At 42.0% G+C, this 22,026-nt stretch overlaps 1 protein-coding gene across 8 annotated transcripts in view; it reads left to right on the forward strand.

Moving 5' to 3' along the window:
* FGGY (FGGY carbohydrate kinase domain containing) overlaps nt 1-22,026 on the forward strand; it is a 372,408-nt gene that overhangs the window by 170,439 nt on the left and 179,943 nt on the right. For 6 of the 8 annotated variants that reach the window (XM_045026481.1, XM_045026483.1, XM_045026482.1 and 3 more), the window contains 3 exons: nt 11,260-11,471; nt 15,292-15,403; nt 15,997-16,148. In XM_045026481.1, coding sequence (XP_044882416.1) covers nt 11,260-11,471; nt 15,292-15,403; nt 15,997-16,148 — 476 coding nt within the window. Of the gene's footprint in view, nt 1-1,607; nt 1,728-11,050; nt 11,150-11,259; nt 11,472-15,291; nt 15,404-15,996; nt 16,149-22,026 lie in introns of those variants that run through there. The other 2 variants (XM_045026484.1, XM_045026480.1) reach the window with 2 other exon arrangements.

Here is a 22,026-nt window from a genome sequence, read left to right on the forward strand (position 1 = left end):
GAGTGCCCCAGACTTACACCAGCGTAGGTGAGACCAGAGGTTTGTTCTATAAGTACTTAAAACTTAAAATCTTTTTACTCTTGCATGTCTATAATGTGATACGGCTCTATCCTCAAAAAGAGCAAGGGATACTTGTGGCACCTTAGAGACTAACAAATTTATTTGGGCATAAACTTTTGTGGGCTAAAACCCACTTTATCGGATGCATGGAGTGGAAAATACAGTAGGAAGATAGATATACACATAGAATGTGAAAAAATGGGGGTTGCCATACCAACTATAACGAGACTAATCAATTAAGGTGGGCTATTATCAGCAGGAGATAGTCCGTAGTGATTATCAGGATGGCCCATTTCCAACAGTTGATGAGGTGTGAGTAACAGTAGGGGAAAATTAGCATGGGGAAATATTGTTTACTTTGTGCAATGACCCATGCACTCCCAGTCTTTACTCGGGCCTAATTTAATGGTGTCCAGAAAACATGGTGGGCAGGCACTGGCAGATCAGCAGTTAGGAGGGATTTGGAGGGTTATTTGTGTGGAGGATAGGATGAGATAAGAAGTTGAAGCTGATCATACTAGTTTTCAGACCTGCAGTGTAGTTTATTGAAGGAAAATATTGTAATGCCTGATGGTCAAATTAGAAATGTTGAGGCAGCACAGTCTAATGGACAGACTATGAAACTGAGAGTTCAGAGGCCTGGGTCTTATACGCAACTTTGCCACTGGTCTTGAGCAAATCACTCTCCCTCTTTGTGCCTCAGTTTCCCCATCCTTGTAAAGTGCCTGGCACGCCAATGGAGCTTTTCACATGGCTAAGTATTTATTAGTGAAGGAAAAAAGTTGTGTCGAGGAGGAAGATTTTATTTTTAAAAATGAACAATACAGTGATAAAGAGCAACCTTAGAGTAAGTATGTTATCTGTTCCAGTTGTTTTTATTGTTAGCATGCATACAAACTCCAGAACCACAGAGCTATTGTGCATGTAATCTTTCTTTTGGCACTGCCTAAGTGGGAAGTAAGCCAATGTTGATAGGGTGATAGCACTGCCCCCGGGGACATTCAGAGCATTAGAGGGTCACATTGTGAGAAAAAAGCACTAGTGTCCTCTGCTTTATCCTTCCCCTACCCCCCAGGTGACTTTTATGCTGTCCTGGAAAGAGAACTGGAGTGCTTTGCCTTTAAGAAGAGATCTTGATTACACTGCCATAAATTGTTTTGTTGTTAGCTTTTTGTATCGCTAAAAGGCCAACATAGTATTGAACTTTCTACCAGGTACAGTGTTGTCAAAGATATACCCCTTCCATTTTATCTCCCTTTCATAAAGACTGACATTGGCATGCAACTTTTGTTTAACACACTGTTTCAATTTAGAGTTTAGAAACTTTCAGAGTTTAGAAACTTTCGTATTAAGATTATAAAACCTAATTTGCTAATCTTTTCCCCTACAATCCCTAGAAAAAGAACAGCTGCACTACCAGAAACATGCTATTTACACACGAGCTGTTGGCCTGGGCCTGGGCAGCCAGCAAAGTTCCAAAGATCAAAGTTTAAAAAAAAAGAGTGTCAATCCTTTATAATTCCCTGAGTTTAAGTATACGATACCACAAAATCTGTACTTACAGCTGATAAATATTTCTGCTGAGCACCCGTCTGCTGTGTGTGGGGGTGTAGTGTCTCCTGGTACTATAGCTTTAACTCAAGGCAGTTTGATAACCATAAAGTAAGGTAAGACAAACAGAGCTCAATACTTAATTGTAATGAAATATTTGTCTGGTTTCTCAGTCATTCCTTTTAAAGTTAAACAAACCATGTTCGGGATTTTCTTTTTCCTGAATGAAATGTTTTTGCCAAGGGCAGTTAGTTTGTTTATTTTTTTTTACTGCCTATGTGGGAAAACTAGCACATTTGTTTAAGAATAAACTGGGAAGTCTGTGGTTTTCACCATGCACATTTTGAATAATATTTATACAGATGATTATTTAATAGAGTTTATAAATATTTATCATATGCTGCAGCCCTTTGATCATAAGTACTTGTTTCAAAAGCTGTCCTGTCCCTCCTGCGACTCATGAAGGAGGAGGGGATTGGTGCCTTATTACTCTGAAAGGATGGTGGCTCAATGGCCTGTTAATGGGCCATCCTGATTATCACTACAAAAGTTTTTTTTTTCTCCTGCTAATAACCCACATTAACCAGTTAGTCTCATTAGAGTTGGTATGGCAACACCCATTTTTTTATGGTGTGTGTGTGTGTGTGTGTGTGTGTCTTCCTACTGTATTTTCCACTGCATGCATCAGATGAAGTGGGCTTTAGCCCATGAAAGCTTATGCTGAAATAAATTTGTTAGTCTCTTAAGGTGCCACAAGTACTCCTCATTCTTTTTGTATTGCAGAGTGACACTGTCAGTTTGGTAGCTCCTTTTTTCCTCATATCTGGTGTTCCTATTTTTCTGCTTGCAAAGTCCAAATAACATTAAAAAATCAAAGGCCCGAATTCTGCGTGGGTAGAGCTCCATTGAAGTTGAGGCTGTTCCACACAGCAGCAGGAAACTGCCTGCTTGGAGCCCATTGCAGCATGGGTTCTAGAGGCCTCAATGTTCTTGTGCCACAAGGTTGCAAAAGCATCCTCTGCTCAGAGTGAACCAGGGGTTAATCTCGGCTCAGCTTCTCTCTCTCCTGGCACATGTGCTCAAGCAAAGAACTGCAAATTGGGTGTGTGGGAAACAGTGAGTCAAATGACCTGTGGGGGAAAGCTGGGCTCCACCCTCAGGAGTCATAGCAGTGGGTTGGACACCAAGATGCGGAGTTTTGTTTCCTTTTCAGCTTCCGTTATTGTATTTTGCTTCTTATTTTTGACATTATTCCTGAGGAAAAGACCTTGCTGATTGTATCTGTGTTTTTTTCTGCTGTATCATGCTCCCACTTACTCTGTTTTCCTCAGAATCAGGGTGGATAAAAATTGATTTTTAAAAAAAAATAAAAAAATTGGACTTTTATTTTACATGAGATTTTTTTTAAATTTAAATTAAATACAGATTTATTTGTTTAAAAAAACCTTAACATTAAATTGACAACCATGTTAAGATCTAAACTACTTATAACAGAGTAGTCATTTAAATTAAATTAAAAAAAAAATAATAAGCAGCACATGTTTGCTGTCACCTCTTAAAGAAAGTCAAACTGCTGAACTGGTGGAAGTCACTGGCTAAAGGCCTTGAACCAGAGCTTGTTAAAGAGCTAAAGGAGCTTTGGACAGCAGTAGCTTCCTCTGCAGATGGAGAGAGAATATTTTCTTCATTTCAGTTTATTCAATTAGTTCAGTTCAATAACTAGTTTATACAAAAATAAGAAACCACTTGGCAGTTGAAAAAGCAGGAAAGCTTGTAATTCCTCTTCCAATTGATGAATAAAAACTAGCTATGAGAGGATGAGTTCGAAAATCTTGAAGGACATGATGTCCAGAAACAATCAGTTCAATTAACTAGCTATAGATAATACTTCCCTTGTTTAATAAATTAGTTTTAAATACAAAATAGTTTTATAAACCTTGTTCCCTATGTATCCAGCACATTTAAGATATTTTTATTTAACTAATTAAAAACAAATGTAAAATTCTGTTTTTGTGCATTTCAGTTGATTTGAATTTCCATCCAAATAGAGGTAGACACAAATCACAAGCAAAAAAATTATAATCTAATAAATAAGAAATGCATCATTTACCATTTTCTAATGTAATACAAAATGTAAAAATGAAAAATCTGAATAGAGTAAATTAAGCTATTAATTGCATAAATAAACATATATAGATACATTATATATTCCTGGGTAGCAAAAAGAAGCATCAAATTTAGTGTAAAGGCTATATTTTGTTGCAAATCAGCACATTTTAATGGCTACCAATCAAGTTTTCTTTAGCCAAATAACTAAAAAGTACAAATGTAAAACATGAGTAAAATCGAAGCAAGGTTTTCTGCTTGCCAATTTAAATCATAATCAAAATAGGTGAATTAAATGGCTTTGGTTTAAATCGTTCCACCCTGGTCAGAAACATATTAACTGCAACAATTCTAAAATAGCAACCTGATTAATAGAAAAGAGGGAAAAAAGTATTTGTTGCTTAAATTACATAGAGAACTTCCATTTCGGGTTCCAAGCCATGACGTTTGGTTCGGGATCCACCTCTGGCTCTGAACTTACTTGGATCTAGTGTTATGAGTCCTGGTTCAGAATCTTTTCTGGTAACAAGAACAGGAGTACTTGTGGCACCTTAGAGAGTAACAAATTTATTTCAGCATGAGCTTTTGTGAGTGACAGCTCTCTTCTTCGGATGCACCTGGTAATGGGATTATTTTGTAAACAAAATTGAACATATGCTCGCTCTTTTTAAATTTATGATAAAACACGTGGGCCAAGTCCTTTTTACCAACCTCTCTGCTGAGGTTTTAGTTTTGCAGGGATTTGGGCTGTTCACCAGAGACCCCAGTCAGTGACATTTGTGATGAAGAGATAACAGTGCTTTCTTGTTGATCCAGATGATATGTAGGTGTACTAGATCATGTTGCAGAGACATTGTCCTTTGAACAAGCTCAATGGCTCAGAATGCCTTTGTTGCAAGTGATAGGTTTGAAAAAAAGGTTAATGTTTAATGTTAGTTTATTTTTATTGTAAAATATTAAGTTACTGCTCCTAAAAGTTTAATCAAGAGTCATTACTCAGAGAAAGACGAGTAAAAAGAGATGAGGAATTTGTCTTTCAGGAGTCTGCTAATTGACTTACCCTTGGTGACAGTCAATCAAATTGCAGAAGTCAAACAGTGTTTGTTCATAGACTGTAATATATATTGTATAGGTACATAAATAATCTGTTGTTCACATGGCCACACACACATTGCCCTTGTTGCTTACTAAGGGAAAAAGGAAAGTAAACATTATATGGGTTGACTGGGTTCCAGTTTTCAAATGCTTGTGGTAAGAATCCATTGCAAAGCCATAATTTTAAGTGCTGAGTAGTGATGTACTATATAGCTTAATTCTCTAACAGCTGTTAAAATTGCCCTCTATACAGCAAAAAACATTAAGGATCTAAAATCAAGGCTGCCGTATATGGAAGAGGAATAAAAAATTAGAAGTAGTTCTCTCTCTCTCTCTCTCTCTCTCTGTGTCTGCGTGTGTGTAAAGTATTTTTTTATTTACATATTCTTTGAAAGACCTTAAAAACACCGTTTTTCTATTTTAAAAATTAAATCCAGTTAGTTACTTTTCTCATGGTTCTTTCTTTTTTTTTAAATGAGTCAGCAGTCAGAGGCAGTGCCAAAATAAAGAAAAACAAGAGGGAAATGCACGAGATAATATCAAGAGCAGTGTACTTAGTGATATTTCTAACAAGTAGTTATCAACATTTGCAGCCAACTTTCTAAACTTTTGTTTTAGGAAAGCAAGTGTGAAATTACAATGGGAACATTATCTTATGTAGATGATGCCTAACAATCCAATCAGCAGTCAAGAAATAAGTTGCAGAGCAGGATACAGATTGTTGTAATGGGCATCCCCAGACTGGTATAGATGTAGTAATGATCACTGGAGTCAGTGAATGTGACTTCTGAAATCTGACAGAGATATTAATCTGTGTCACCCTGACCAGGTCATTTGACTAAGGCCAGGAAATAAGAGTACTGGTAAGAAACTTGAGTTTATGTATCAGATTGTTGTTAGAGCAGACCAAAGGCATATAGCCACCATTATTACATTTTACCAATCTTTACTTGAACAACTGAGCTTGCATAAGAAGACCACTGTTCAATAGTGCCTGTGCTCCTCCTGCCCAGTGGAACTCAAAAATCAGCCACAGGTAGCAGATAGTGGGGCAGATAGTCCCCAGTCACTTATTTCATGTCTTAGTGAATTTTCTCAGAAAACAAGCATGTTTATTGGTAGGACCCTACCAAATTCATGGTCCATTTTGGTCAATGTCAGCATCGTAGGATTTGAAAAATAAATTTCATGATTTCAGCTATTTAAATCTGAAATGTCGCAGTGTTGTAATTGTAGGGGATCCTGACCCAAATTGGGGGTCCTGACCCAAAAAGGCGTTGTGGGGGGGTCACAAGGTTATTGTAGGGAGGTTTGTGGTACTGCTACCCTTACTTCTATGCTGTTGCTGGCGGCGGCTTTGCCTTCAGAGCTCGGCATCTGGAGAGCGGTGGCTGCTGTCTGGGATCCCAGCTCTGAAGGCAGAGATACCGTCAGCAGCAGCGCAGAAGTAAGGGTGGCAGGGTATGGTATTGCCACCCTTACTACTGTGCTGTTACCTGCTGAGTTGGGCTCTTAGTCAGCAGCCGTCACTCTCCAGCCGCCTTCTGAAGGCAGCAGCGCAGAAGTAAGGGTGGCATGGTTCAGTATTGCTACTCTTACATCTTCACTGCTGCCGACATGGCGCTGCCTTCAGAGCTGGGCACCCAGCCAACAACCACCACTCTCTAGGCACCCAGTTCTAAAGGCAGCGCAGAAGTAAGGGTGGCAATACAGCAACTCCCTTAAAATAACCTTGTGACCCCCCTGCAACTCCCTTTTGGGTCAGGACCCCCAATTTGAGAAATGCTAGTCTCCCCTGTGAAATCTGTATAGCATAAGGTAAAAGCACACAAAAGACCAGATTTCTTGGTCCATGATGTGTTTTTCATGGCCGTGAAGTTGGTAGGGCCCTACTTATTGGCTGTCCACCCCACCCACATCTGGCCTTTTGAACATCTCACTAGTACCTTCTCACTGGACTCATGAGCCTGTGACCTTCCCCTCGCACTCCCTCACCATGGGAGGTTTCTAATCAAGAAATTCCTGATTGGACAATGTTGAATTTTCTTAAGTTGCTGATAATAGCAGATTCAAAACTCTTGGGTTATTGTAGAGCTATCCCATGATGTAATTGCTACTTAGAAGGTCACAAAAGGAGGTCAGAGAAGAAGTGGTGGTGAGATTTGTTGATAAACTCCTACCTAAATATAAACTGTCTGAAATTGAGAGGAAACTTGCAACTTGGCACCAACACTACAACCTGCTGTCAATCCTTGCCTAACCAGTTTGTGGAGTGTTGAATAAAATGAGACACATATGTACAGCCACAACATTGCTCTTCTTTTAACATCTCCTTCAAAGTTGCCTCTGCTGTGATACCTAGAAAAGATTCAAAAATGTCTATTTCTACTTGTTGTTCCTAATTCAGCCACTTCTCTGTGACCCTTTCCTCCTCGTTTGGCTGTTGCCTTGCCAAATGCTTAGATTGTGAGCTCTTTGGGGCACGGGCTATTTTTTAAAAAATTTCGTATGTCCCTTACAATCTTGGTTGGGGGCTTTCTCAGTTGAAGTGATCAATAATAATGGTGACTACATCATACCTTGCTGCTGATTCAGTACGATGCTGACCTAGCTAGTCAACATAAACAGGTGCTTTTTCAAGCACAACAGTACTGGTGATAGACCGTCCTACACAGATAATCATAGCTTTAAAGACATTTAATTTTAGAAGAAAAGTTCTGGTTTCAGGGGGAAAAAGTGTAGAAGAACTTGTAAAAACGTCTAAAACGTAGTATTCTTTATTTGAACATTGTGACCAAATACACCTCTGTATCCCACCATTGTAATAATCTTTGTGCCTTGTGAGGTATCATTTGAAAACTAGTAACTTGCTGGTCAACAATATCATGGTGAAATGTATGCAGCAACATTATGTGTAAAGTTATGAAATCCTCCGGAATAATGTTGGTAGCACATGTTCAAACCCACATAGCCCTGATTAGGAAGGACTGGTCAAGCAGGCGTTAAAGAAAGGAATCTGTGTTTACCTCAGTTTACATATATGTAATAAACAAGGTCCTTGAAACAGCAAGAAGGAGACTAGGCAAATCTGCGTTTTATCAAACAACAGCATGAAGCCTCCTCCATGACGAGACCCCATGTCTCCACCCCAACAGCAGGAAGGAATTTTATCCAAGGGTAACCCTCAGGAAAATGCATTTCAAAGGGTGACTGAACTATAAAAGTGAGAGGCAAAAACACCCCAAGTTTTTGTGGTAAGAACTTCACCTTGAACCAAGTCTAGTTTAAGTTTAGAAAGCACTTTATCTTTATTTCTCTTGTAACCGTTTCTGACTTTGATGCGTTATACTTGTACTCACTTAAAATCCATCTCCTTGTTGTTCAATAAATTTTATTCTTTAATTAAAACTAATCCAGTGTTGTGAATTGTGTGAATAACTCCATTTAAATGTAGTAGACTATTGTATATTGAGCCCCTTAAAGGGGCAATGGACCTAATATATCTGGACTGTCCAGGAGAAGGAAGAACACACGTTTTGGGGGAAAATTTGAGACTGGGAGTGTGTTGGGGTCACCCTGCAAGTGGTAACCAAGGCTGATGGAAGCCAGAGTTTGACTGATGTGTGGCTGTGGCTATACTCAGACATTCAGGGTGTTACCTGGATGCTGGCAGGCTGTTTGTGAGCAGCCCAGGTGGGAGCTACAGAACCAAAGTGTTGGGAACACCCAAGTTTGCAGAGCAGGGGTGATACAAACTCTCACTGGTCTGGATTGCATCCTGGAATGTCATAAACATCCAGTGGAACATAACATAAGAAATGCCATACTGGGTCACACTAAAGGTCCATCCAGCCCAGTATCCTGTCTACCGACAGTGGCCAATGCCAGGTGCCCCAGAGGGAGTGAACCTAACAGGTAATGATTAAGTGAGCTCTCTCCTGCCATCCATCTCCACCCTCTGACAAACAGAGGCTAGGGACACTATTCCTTACCCATCCTGGCTAATAGCCATTAATGGACTTAACCTCCATGAATTTATCCAGTTCTCTTTTAAATCCTGTTATAGCCCTAGCCTTCACAACCTCCTCAGGTATGGAGTTCCACAGGTTGACTGTGCGCTGTGTGAAGAAGAACTTCCTTTTATTTGTTTTAAACCTGCTGCCCATTCATTTCATTTGGTGGCCCCTAGTTCTTATATTATGGGAACAAGTAAATAACTTTTCCTTATTCACTTTCCCCACACCACTCATGATTTTATATACCTCTATCATATCTGCCTTTAGTCTGCTCTTTTTCAAGCTGAAAAGTCCTAGCCCCTTTAATCTCTCCTCATATGGGACCCGTTGCAAACCCCTGATCATTTTAGTTGCCCTTCTCTGAACTTTTTCTAATGCCAGTATATCTTTTTTGAGATAAGAAGACCACATCTGTATGCAGTATTCAAGATGTGGGCGAACCATGGATTTATATAAGGGCAATAAGATATTCTCTGTCTTATTCTCTATCCCCTTTTTTAATGATTCTTAACATCCTGTTTGCTTTTTTGACTGCCGCTGCACACTGCATGGACGTCTTCAGAGAACTATCCACGATGACTCCAAGATCTCTTTCCTAATTAGTTGTAGCTAAATTAGCCCCCATCATATTGTATGTATAATTGGGGTTATTTTTTCCAATGTGCATTACTTTACATTTATCCACATTAAATTTCATTTGCCATTTTGTTGCCCAATCACTTAATTTTGTGAGATCTTTTTGAAGTTCTCCACAGTCTTCTTTGGTCTTAACTATCTGGAGTAGTTTAGTATCATCTGCAAACTTTGCCACCTGTTTACCCCTTTCTCAAGATCATTTATGAATAAGTTGAATAGGATTGGTGCTAGGGCTGACCCTTAGTGAACACCACTAGTTACCCCTCTCCATTCTGAAAATTTACCATTTATTCCTACCTTTTGTTCTGTCTTTTAATCCATGAAAGGATCTTTCAGTAGACTGTTGTGGTCTTAAGGGAGAGGGCTCTCACCGTTTTCAATATGTCACGGTTTTTTGGAACTGGTTCAGAAGGCACCTGACCACTGAAGTACTATTCCTCCAAAGAGTTATACATACACATAATTTTAAACATTTGAGTAGTCCTGCTGAGTCTATGGGGGCTACTCACATGCTTAAAGTTGAGCACGTGTGCAGGTCTTTGCAGGATCGGGGCTTAGCATATGTTTCTACTTCCATTGACTCCATTGACTTCCTGAATGCTTGGGACCTGTAGATTGCCTCTCTCTTTGTGCCATGCTGCCCCATCTGAGTTAGCAGAGGTGGTCAAACTGGAATCCCCTTGATGTGACAAGAGATGAAGCTGCTGGTAGAGTGATCTCCAGGAGGGAACCATGACTTTTTAAGGTTGCTTTCCCCACATTCCAAGATCACTTGATCTGTTGACTTTCTGTGCACACTGCAAGGTTGATCTGTTTCTGTGGGCATTTGGGGAGAGTAGGGATATAATGGTGAAGGATCTCAGGTGGATTGGGCTGGTGCTTTGTGGCTAGATTGTTCTTAAGCTGTCTGTCTGTCTATGTTTATAAAACTGGTGGTGTACTTAAGTGACAGCAGGGTAACTGGAGCTGTTCAGTAGGAGTCTTTATATCAGTCTAATAATCAACATTAATAAATAATGGTGAGGCATTTGTAAAAGGGGCTGGAGCTGGATGAAAATGAGCTGGAATTGTGAGGAAAATGTAAAAAAACCGAAGAAACAAGAAAATCATGATTGTTAAAATGTGTCCGGTGACTTGTGTGGACTGTTTTGTTTAACGTCTGGAGAGAGTTTTTTGAGCTGATTTTCTTTTTGGGGTGTGTGTGTAATTTTTTGGTATTTGATAGTGACTGCACATGTGCCCAGAGACTATGCTTGACTGCTAGTTTTTGATTTCTGCAAAATGAAAGTTTCAGTGTAATTGTGCAGGTTTCTCTGGTGTGATTTATTATTCATAAAGGCAGCTGGACTTTTAGGTGCTTATCTGAACCTTCGAACCATTAAGTTTCAACTATTATTTGCAATTCTTTCAGATTGATTGAGATATAAATGCTCACCTGATTGGATGAATGGTCACATGCCTATCATGCATACTCTTATTTGCAAATTTGAAGCTTGCTTTCCAGGAACATTTATGCCACTAAAGCTCAAGTACAGGAATGTTTTCAGAAAAAGAACACAAGCCGTAAGAGGACTGAAGAAGCAAATTCATTAAAAAAAATTATAGTGAAGACTTGCAAAAAATTGTTCTGCTCTAATACCAAACAGTCAAAATGCCTACACAGGATCTGCACTTTGTTTTATGGGGTACAACTTTTCAACATCTCTGTAAACATCATCACCATAATTATTTATATGTAAAATGTGAATGTGTTTCAAACCAGATTTTTTTTTTTTTACTTGTTGCATTTTTACAGGCTTATTGAAAATGCAGAGTGAGAAGCAGGATCCAGTAAATTACTATGTTGGGATTGATGTTGGAACGGCAAGTGTTCGTGCGGCTTTGGTAGACCAATTTGGGACAATAGTGGCACATTCGGATCAGCCAATCCAAATTTGGGAACCCCAACCAGACCACTATGAGCAATCCTCTGATGACATCTGGGCTGCTTGTTGCACAGTGACAAAGGTATATGTAGGGGAGTAAAAAAATGGAAGGAATGTATGATTCAGGCAGTACTTAAACTTCTATAATGAGACGCAGGATAGCAGTCAGTGCTTTCCACCTCTCATTTGATGTGCATGCCCTACCATACAAAACGGTTGTTGATAATAAAAAAAAACTTTTTGCAGCAAAGTACTTTCTAGATGCGGCTGTTGTAGCCTCTCAGACACTATCCTCATTTTACAGTGAAACAACTGGAAATAGAAGCCAGGGTATTAAGATCAGTGGGAGCTACATCACTGACTTCAGTGAGCATAGGATCCAGTCCCAGATATCCTGATTCATTGGTCTGAGCCTTATCCACCATTGTTTGCAGTGTTGTTGTAGCTGTGTTGGTCCCAGGATATGAGAGAGACAAGGTTGACGTGGTAAGATCTTTTATTGGACCAGCATCTGTTGGTGAAAGAGAGACACTTCCAGGCTTCACAGAGCTTTTCTTCTGTGGGGGGAGGGATAGCTCAGTGGTTTGAGCAATGGCCTAATAAACCCAGGGTTGTAAATTCAATCCTTGACGGGGCTATTTAGGGATCAGGGGTAAAAGTCTGTCTGGAGATTTGGTCCTGCTTTGAGCAGGGGTTGGACTAGATGACCTCCTGAGGTCCCTTCCAACCCTGAGATTCTATGATTCAGGTCCTGGGGAGCTTGAAAGCTTGTGTCTTTCACCACCAGAAGCTGGTCCAATTAAAAGATATTACCTCACCCCTCTTGCTTCTCCCTTATCCACAAGACCATCTTCCCTTTTGGGAGTCAAGGGTTCTCAAAACCTACTGGCATGTACAGGTGAATTGATGGTGAGCAACTGGACTGCACTGGGGCCAAAAAGGGGCTCATTATTAAGCTATTGAGGGAGAGCTGAGACACTGTAAGCTCTTTGGGGCAGGGATGGTGCTTAGTACACTTAGTAGAGCTCCTGATCCTGACTGAGGTCTCTGGGCTTGACTATAATACAAATGTGAAGAAATATGGGACAAAAATAGCCCCAGTACTGGCATATGGGTCACTGGTTTACATATTGTGAAACTGAAATAAACCTTACTATGCTGAATATATAAAGGATCACCTCTCCCTCTCTTCTCTTGTAGCTATTAGGCAGGAATCTTAATTTATACATCCCCTTAGAAAAAGTGTACGGTGACCTTGATTGGCAGTGAATGTAAAAAGGCACTTTTGTCGTCCTTAAAAATGCCACAGTCTTAGATTGCTCTGTGCTCCGAGGTTGGCTCTTTAAATATTCATAAGATGCCTGGTAATTTGCAGATGGACAGTTCACCATTCTCTTGTTATTGATCAGCCTTTTCAAACATTAATGAGCCTGGCTCTGCAGCAAGTGCCCTGATATGAATAAGATGGAGGGGGAGAGGGAAGAGTGGCTAGCTGGATAAGCAAAGCAGCCCTTTTACGCTGCCTGTTTAATTTTCTCTGTCTTTATAAATTGCTTTGCTGTTGCACTCGGGCTTCCTTTTATCCCCCTAAAATATCTTCTCTTAGTAGTAGAGACCTTGCAGACAGGGGAGTGGGTGTGATTTCTTACTACCAAACAGCTTGAAGAAAATATTTTTCAATAACAATGTATCACTTAGGGTCTACACAGCATTTCAACACCCACAGCTGATCCAGGTCAGCTGACCCAGGCTAGGGCTGTGGGGTTGTAAAATTGCTGGGTGGATGTTCAGGCTAGGGTAAGATCCCGGGATAGAATCATAGACTATCAGGGTTGGAAGGGACCTCAGGAGGTATCTTGTCCAACCCCCTCCTCAAAGCAGGACCAATTCCCAACTAAATCATTCCAGCCAGGGCTTTGTCAAGCCTGACCTTATAAAACCTCTAAGGAAGAAGATTCCACCCCACCCTCCCCAGGTAACCCATTCCAGTGCTTCATCACCCTCCTAGTGAAAACGTTTTTCCTAATAGCCAACCGAAACCTCCCCCACTGCAACTTGAGACCATTACTCCTTGTTCTGTCATCTGCTACCACTGAGAACCATTTAGATCCATCCTCTTTGGAACCCCCTTTCAGGTAGTTGAAAGCAGCCATCAAATCCCCCCACATTCTTCTTTTCTGCAGATTAAACAATCCCAGTTCGCTCAGCCTCTCCTCATAAGTCATGTGCTTCAGCTCCCTAATCATTTTTGTTGCCCTCTGCTGGACTCTTTCCAATTTTTCCACATCCTTCTTGTAGTGTGGGTCCCAAAACTGGACACAGTACTCCAGATGAGGCCTCACCAGTGTCGAATAGAGGGGAATGATCACATCCCTCGATCTGCTGGCAATGCCCCTACTTATACAGCCCAAAAATGCCATTAGCCTTCTTGGCAACAAGGGCACACTGTTGACCCATATATAGCTTCTCATCTCCTGTAACCCCTAGGTCCTTTTCTGCAGAACTGCTTCCTAGCCATTTGGTCCCTAGTCTGTAACAGTGAATGGGATTCTTCCGTCCTAAGTGCAGGACTCTGCACTTGTCCTTGTTGAACCTCATCAGGTTTCTTTTGGCCCAATCCTCTAATTTGTCTAGGTCCCTCTGTATCCTATCCCTACCCTCCAGCATAACTACCACTCCTCCCAGTTTAGTGTCATCTGCAAACTTGCTGAGAGTGCAGTCCACACCATCCTCCAGATCATTAATGAAGATATTAAACAAAACCGGCCCCAGAACCAACCCTTGGGGCACTCTGCTTGAAACCGGCTGCCAACTAGACATGGAGCCATTGATCACTACCCATTGAGCCCGACGATCTAACCAGCTTTCTATCCACCTTATAGTCCATTCATCCAGCCCAGACTTCTTTAACTTGCTGGCAAGAATACTGTGGGAGAACATATCAAAAGCTTTGCTAAAGTCAAGGAATAACACATCCACTGCTTTCCCCTCATCTGAGATCCTCCCCCCTTGCAGTTGTGCCAGAGCCTGAGCCCCAATGTTCACACAACAGTCTTATAGCTTCACAGCCTGAGGCTTGTGAGCCCAAGTCAGCTGAGCCAGGCCAGCCGAAGGTGATTAATTGCTGTGTAGACATACCCATAATTACCTAGGAAGCTTAGCAACCTCACTTGCCAGTTAGTCAGTGTGGGTGCCTTTTTTTCCTCTCTCTCTTTGCAATACCACAAGCAAGCCACAAAGTTCAGAGCTTCCATAAGATCTGGGATCAGTGAGTTCCAGGGTTTTAACTGAGGCCTATCTCTGCTGGGTAGCCTTTCGAAGGCGATGTGCAGAGCAGTGATATTAGTCCTAGTATACACTTAAGACCAATTTTACAGGCAGTCGTCTTCTAGGATATTTAATTGTGATAAGATGCTAAGTGAGGTTAAAAACAAAAACTCCTTGACATGTTTTGCCCCAGAAGTGACGCAGAGAATCAGAGCTTTAGAGGCCCTGGTCTAGATGAAATGCTCACCCCTAAACCTGTGCCTGATTTCGACCCAAACCTTTCAGAAAAAAGATAAAATTAACATAATGTGTTTTGCCATTATTTTTCCTTTTTGTGCACCCCGTGCTTCCTGCTTCCAACCAGAACTGTAAGAACCAGGACTGAGAGCCTGCAAGAGAGGTTTTCATGAGACCGAGTCCCAGTTTTTCAGACCAAAGAGGCTTGCATAATTTGTATACATTTTGGGTTAGTGTCCAGATTTTTTAGGTGCTTAAGCAAACTGAATCTCAGAAGCTTTTGAGCTTGACTCATCACTGTTTATAATTCCAGTTTATAACCTCTTGTCTGTAAAGCATTAGCATGTGCATGCATCTGGGCATATTTGTATCTAAGAACTTCTTGTGTGTGTTCACAGAAAGTCATCCAACAAGTAGAGGTTGCCTGGATTCGAGGGCTCGGTTTTGATGCTACGTGTTCACTTGTTGTTGTGGATAAGCAGTTTCAGCCCTTGGCAGTTAATTATGAAGGTAAGACCCCAGCACGGAAACCAAGTTTGGCCTGGGTATTTTGCTACTGCCTTTAGTGGAGCCAGGATTTTACCATAATGGCCTGTGTAAGGGCCAGATCCTGTAGACATGGGCACTTGTCTTTATTGAATTTCATCTTGTTGCTTTCAGACCAATTATCTAATTTGTCAGGGTCATTTTTAATTTTAAACCTGAGTTCTTGTAAAATGACTACTTTAATGTTGCTGGGATTTTAATCATGTTAGGGAATGTAGGCATTTTTGTATATTTTTATATGTAAATAAATAAAATACATACACTTTGTCATGTGATTTGGGTTCTTGGGGTGAAAGATTCTATATTACAGCCTGATTTCCAGAGGTCCTGAGCACCCATTGCTCCCATTGACTTCAATTTGGGTTGTAGTTGCTCAGCATGTTTGAAAATTGGCTTCAGTGGAGCCAAGAGTATCACCTGGTGTTATTTCAGAGAGCAGTACTCAAATTCTGTACTCTTAAGTGACGTTGCCACGTGGCTTGGCACCTGGAGATGTATAATAATGAGGAAGAATTTAACCAAGACTAAAATATTTGTCTGCCTTTGTTTTTGGTAAGGGGAATGTAAAAGAAACATCATTATGTGGATGGACCATCGTGCAGCCAGTCAAGTGGACAGAATCAATGGAACTCAACACAGTGTTTTGAGCTACGTTGGGGGAGTGATGTCTGTAGAAATGCAGCCGCCTAAGTTGCTGTGGATGAAAGAAGTGAGTATGTTTTAGATTGTGACAGATTTCTGGCTGATGGTTAAAATTAACATTTTAAGAATGAGATTTTTTTTTTAAACTACTCAGCATTGGCTGAACACTGCTCCTGCTGAAGGCAGTGGGCATTTCACCATTGAGTGTGGTGGGAACGGAGGGAGGCAAACTTCAAGTGCTTTTGAAAATCCCACCCTAAGAGCTTCCTTTTTTTTCATGGACTGCTTCTAAATTTCTGTTTGTGTGAGGTAATTCAATATTTTCAGGTTAGAACATGTCATGTGTTTTGGCTGTCCATTTTTTAAAAGGAAGACAGGCATATGTAGTTGTCTTACTGATGAATAGGGACTGGAAATAGATGAGGCTTTAATTACCTGGGTACCCTGCCTACTCCAAATGCCATGGTTGTACTTACTCTCTAGGGGTGTCCGTGATATTTCTGAGAGGGATCTGCAATCAGCATTGTCTCAAAATGAACTGCCAAAAGGAATGCCTAGCCAGAAGGATGGCTTCTGAGCTACTGCATCCAGGAGTGAAATGACTCAAGATGGCTTTGGTCACTAGTACAGAAACTGCTCAGTCAAAATCCTTAACACACTTGCAGGCCTCCAGAAAAGCACCTAACCCGTTCAGTCCCATCTGTAGTGACTAGCCCATCTGTAGGAGGAAGACACTCTATTCATAATGCAGAATTCTGATGCTGTCTCTTATGCTTAAATTTTATGTGTTGTAGGTTGACATATGGCTTCTTAATAATAACTGTCAGATAAAAGGAAAAATGCTTGCCACTTGAATTTTTCATAACCTTCACCAATCTGGCTTTTACATTTGGTCTCAATGATGCTTACTGTAGTCTTAATGAAGGCCAAATGTAAATTACTTTGTCAGCCTTGAACAGCTGATGTTTCTTCTCCTTACAAACATGAAACATCGTATAGTAACAAGGTGCAGACTGGGGAAGGTCAAGGGAGTTAACTGGCAGAAGCAGATACTGACAGATTAATGTTAATAGACGATAATTAATGTTTGTGGATGCTATAGTGAAACATGAATATCCATCTATTAAATACTTTCCATTTCTGAGCCATGAGTAGCATATAACTGGTCATTTTATAGTTGGATATTTGCATTATTCTTTAGGAAAGTCCTCAAGAAGCAACCCAGCACACCAGCAAGTGAGGACTATTCTGCATGTAGTAAAAGGTGATGCAAATTAACACATACACACAGGCGTGCACGCACACACACAATGTGGGAGCATGGAAGAACTTGTAATTGAATCACAATTCCGTCACAGGGCTGTTTGCAGTGGTACAGCTACATACTGCTGCAGGTTTGGAGCTAGAAGCAAAGCTCATTCTAGCCCTCAGTAAAGGTGACATTCACCCCTGTTCACTGGGCTAATAGCAATCCTCTGCACCACTTAAGACCCACTGTAGCCCTTATAAGAGTGGAGGCCTGTTGCATTGGAGTGAATTATACCCTAACTTTGCAAAATCCGTTTCCACTAGACTAGAACAATAATAATTTGCACATAACAGTATATGGTGCTATTGATTGAAAAATCTTCAAGTGCTTTACAAACATTAATTGAGCCTCACAATATTCTTCAGGGTGAGGTAAGTATTAATATTTTATAGATGAGTAAACTGTGGCACAGAGAAAGTAAAATGCAGTTAGGGTCACAAAACTACCTGTACAATGGTACTTAACTTTCTCTCTGCATGTTTCAAAGTCATATCCACTTTTCTGATTAAAGAGAAGGGTTTCTTTTTTGACTCCTGTTAGCACTGCAGAACTGACACAGGTATGGCACTGTTAGATTCTAATGGAGCTTGTGTATCAGGAACAGAATTAAGTTCTGATTGCAGGGTTTTTTGTTTTGTTTTTTTTTATTTTATATTGGGAATGATGCACAAGCCAAAAAGATCAAAGCTTGGCTTTCAGATCCTAGGGTCAAGTATCAGAGGGGTAGCCGTGTTAGTCTGGGTCTGTAAAAAGCGACAGAGAGTCCTGTAAAAGCAGCAAAGAATCCTGTGGCACCTTATAGACTAACAGACGTTTTGCAGTATGAGCTTTCGTGGGTGAATACCCACTTCATCGGATGCAAGACTTGCATCCGACGAAGTGGGTATTCACCCACGAGAGCTCATGCTGCACTTGCATCCGACGAAGTGGGTATTCACCCACGAAAGCTCATGCTGCAAAACGTCTGTTAGTCTATAAGGTGCCACAGGATTCTTTGCTGCTTTTACAGATCCAGACTAACACGGCTACCCCTCTGATAAGAGAGTCCTGTGGCACCTTATAGACTAACAGACGTATTGGAGCATAAGCTTTTGTAGGTGAATGCCCACTTCGTCAGACGCTGACAAAGTGGGTATTCACCCATGAAAGCTTATGCTCCAATACGTCTGTTAGTCTATAAGGTGCCACAGGACATTCTGTCGCTTTTTACAGATCCTAGGGTGAGTCTGCAAGACTAGCAGTTAGGAAAAAGCATTTGTTTTCTTCCTAACTCAGAAAATATCATATGAAGGCCAGCCTGCCTTGGAATCCCCAGTGTGCCTTTTTTTAGCAACACTTTTCAGAGTACAACAGTGCCATAAGTAATTCACACAGGACACACAGTAGTCAGGAGCCTCGCTGGGAACTTTATGAGCACGAAAGTAGCGTCTGTTTTTTAAAAATATGGCCCTGAACCTTGCTAAGAAGAGGACCGGAAGGGATTGTTCTGGGTATGGCATTGTAGGAGTGAGATGTATTGGCAGAACTGTTTGAGGGAGTTTACACAGTGTCTGCCCCCTGTTTGTGCATGGCTGTGATCAGTGCTTTTAGTCTCCAACTTTCATGAGTACTAAATGGCACCAAATACACGACTAACAAGATTTCTTTAAAGTCTCTTGCAGCTGTAAGTAGTTTACTTTTCCTTTTTAAATCCCCATTGCTGCTTATTTTTCTTCCATGAAGTGTGAAACAATCTTTCCTTACAAGTTGCCACTTGCTCCAGTGAATGGTTCTGCCTCAAGAGCAGCTTCAGGCATAGGCCTGTTAAGTAGCTGTGTTGATTGCCTTAAAAACACCTTGACTGTCTGTTCCTCTATTGTGTAGCCATTTCTCAGCACTTTAAGATTCCTACCAATCCTAGCAGGGACCCATGATCTGTCTCTGTCAGACTCTGGATACTCCTCCCCTCCTTTCAGAGCCATTCTGAGGCACATATTAGGTCAGGGGTGGCCAACCTGAGCCTGAGAAGGAGTCAGAATTTACCAATGTACATTGCCAAAGAGCCACAGTAATACGTCAGCAGCCCCACCGATCAGCGCCTCCCCCTCCCTCCCCGCACCTCCCGATCAGCTGTTTCCTTGCGTGCAGGAGGCTCGGGGGAGGGGGGAAGGGAAAGGAGTAAGGGCGTGGCAGGTTCTGGGGAGGGGGCAGGAAGGGGTGGAGTGGGGGGCAGGGCCTGTGGCAGAGCCAGGGGTTGAGCAGTGAGCTCCCCCGGTACATTGAAAAATTGGTGCCTGTAGCTCCAGCCCCAGAATCGGTGCCTGTACAAGGAGCCTCATATTAACTTGTGAAGAGCCACATGTGGCTCCGGAGCCACAGGTTGGCCACCCCTGTACTAGGTGTTTAGCTGTGTGTGGTACACCCTGACGCTTGGTATACGTAACCCGAGGGGAGCCGCCATGCAGTGAAAAAAGACAGGCAGTCCCTCAGGCAGCCCCACAATAGGCTAGGGCTAGAGAGTGCCAAGGGGAGCAGCAGAGCTCGCTGAAAGAGCAGAGGAGTTTAACAGTTGCTGGCAGAGGAAGCTGCAAGGAGAAGCAGCACAACCTGCTGGACCCTCAGAGGTGAAGGCCAGAGGGAGGAGCAGTGAGACTCTCAGAGAAGCAGCTGGCATCTGAGCCTTCAGGAAGAGCGGTGGAGGAAGAGCTGGGCACAAGCCCCACAGGTGTTTTTCCTTTGGCCCTTTGCCGAGCCACACCCCAGCCAGTACCAGTTAATACCCCTTAATTGGAGCTGGGCTAACAGGGGCCTGGCCAGAACCTTTTTGGCCAGCACCCTGTTACGAGCAGGAAGAAAGGAGCCACTCATCACAGCCCTGCAATAGAGTCCTCCAATATCCGTGAGGAAGAGCAGCAGTCACAGCCAAAAGGTAGAGAAATCCCCCCTCCCCACCCTGAGAGAGCTGAATCCTCGTGGAGCACCATTACAAAGGGAAACAAGGAGGAGCAGCCACCTACAGGTGAAATGGGACCAGGCAGGAGCTACTGTGAACAGCAGCAATGTTGCGGGGGGGGGCTGAGACGTCATAGAAAGGATCAGTAACAGAGAGGAGAGAATGAAGTTGTTGTTAGAGAGAATGAATAAAGAAGCGAGTCATAGTCATAGAGTTTAAAGCCAGAAGAGAGCACCAGATCATCTAGTCTGATCTTCTGTATATCACAGGCCACCAGCATCACCCAGTCCTCTGCACACTAAACCCAACAGCCAGAAGTAGACCAAAGTATTACAGCCCTCAGGAGACAAAATGATTGTGTGCCACCGGTGGAGAACAGGAAGGACCAAGGTGCACCAGTGCCTGAGGGCCGTGCAGTGGCAGGGAACTGATTAAGTGAGATACACCCAGATGATCTTGGCAAGAAACCTGTGCCCCATGTTGTAGAGGAAGGCAAAACTAACTCCAAGGTCACTGCCAATCTGACCTAGAGGAATATTCCTTCCCGACCCCACATATGGCAATCAGACCCTGACCATGTGAGCGAGAGCCAGCCAGCCAGCCAAGCACTGTGATAAAAAATGTTCAGAACACCAGCCCACCCCATTAAGTGTCCCATCTCCAGCTGCGGTTATCTCAGATGCTTCCGAAATAATGGAATTAAGTTATTGTTAGAGAGAAAGAAAGTAGGAGCGGGTAGAGGGAAATAAATAAATAAAGACAAGAGTAACATGAAAGCACAATACTGTACTTACCTTCATCTAAGTCTTTCCTGCAATCCAGCCTATGTTCTTGGGCTAGTTCTGTAAAATGGGATTTATAGGGATTTTTTTTTTTACTTTAAAATGATAAAATACATCAACTGTCCTCTTGATTCAAGTACCAAATCATCTCTACTTCAGGCCACTGCTGTTCCTTCTCTGGGCTTATTTTCCACTTTGGGTTTCTTTGTGACAGTGCTAATGTCTGCTGTTTATGGCTTGTGGTTAGCTGCTCATTCTTTGTCCTCCCTCAGTGCCTTTTCTCAGCAAGCATATGTCTTCAGAATATTTGCTGGATAAACAAGGTGCTGTACATCAGTCCAGATGATGCTGTCTCTGTGTAACATCATCTGGGGCACAACCCAGTCACTAACAATGAAAGAACAGAATATAATTAGCACGTGATTTTGTCAGACACCTATTGAAAAATTAGATGCTAAAATCCTGTGGATGATCTTCACTGGAGTGCGGTAACACAGGACTTTCTCTTAATGTGGTGGCAAGATGAACAAGTCTCCAAAGTTCTTTACAACTGCAGGGCTCCTTCAGCTGATGTATTCGCAGTTGGACATCTCTGTAAGGTGGAACTCTGTTCCTTATTCACTAAGGGCTGGGAAGTGCCATCCAATAATAAGGGCCATATGAAGCCATGCAGCCCTGGGGATTTTGCAGAATGAATGCCTCCTTGAATGCCAGGACATTGAAATGCTGCTCACACATTGCTACATCCCTTTATGAGATGCTGCTAATTATTCCCCTACGTGGTGGCCGCTGGGCAGTGCATAAGAAGGCAGAGAGATGTCTGCCTCGTTCTCCTTGTCCATCTCTATGCCTTTGTGGTGCATGTTGTGCACCTCCAGAAGGATGGGGAAGGAGCAGTCTGTGTGTTCCCCAGAGCAGATGG

Source organism: Mauremys mutica, chromosome 8 (genome assembly GCF_020497125.1).
Source record: "Mauremys mutica isolate MM-2020 ecotype Southern chromosome 8, ASM2049712v1, whole genome shotgun sequence".
Taxonomy (NCBI): domain Eukaryota; kingdom Metazoa; phylum Chordata; order Testudines; family Geoemydidae; genus Mauremys; species Mauremys mutica.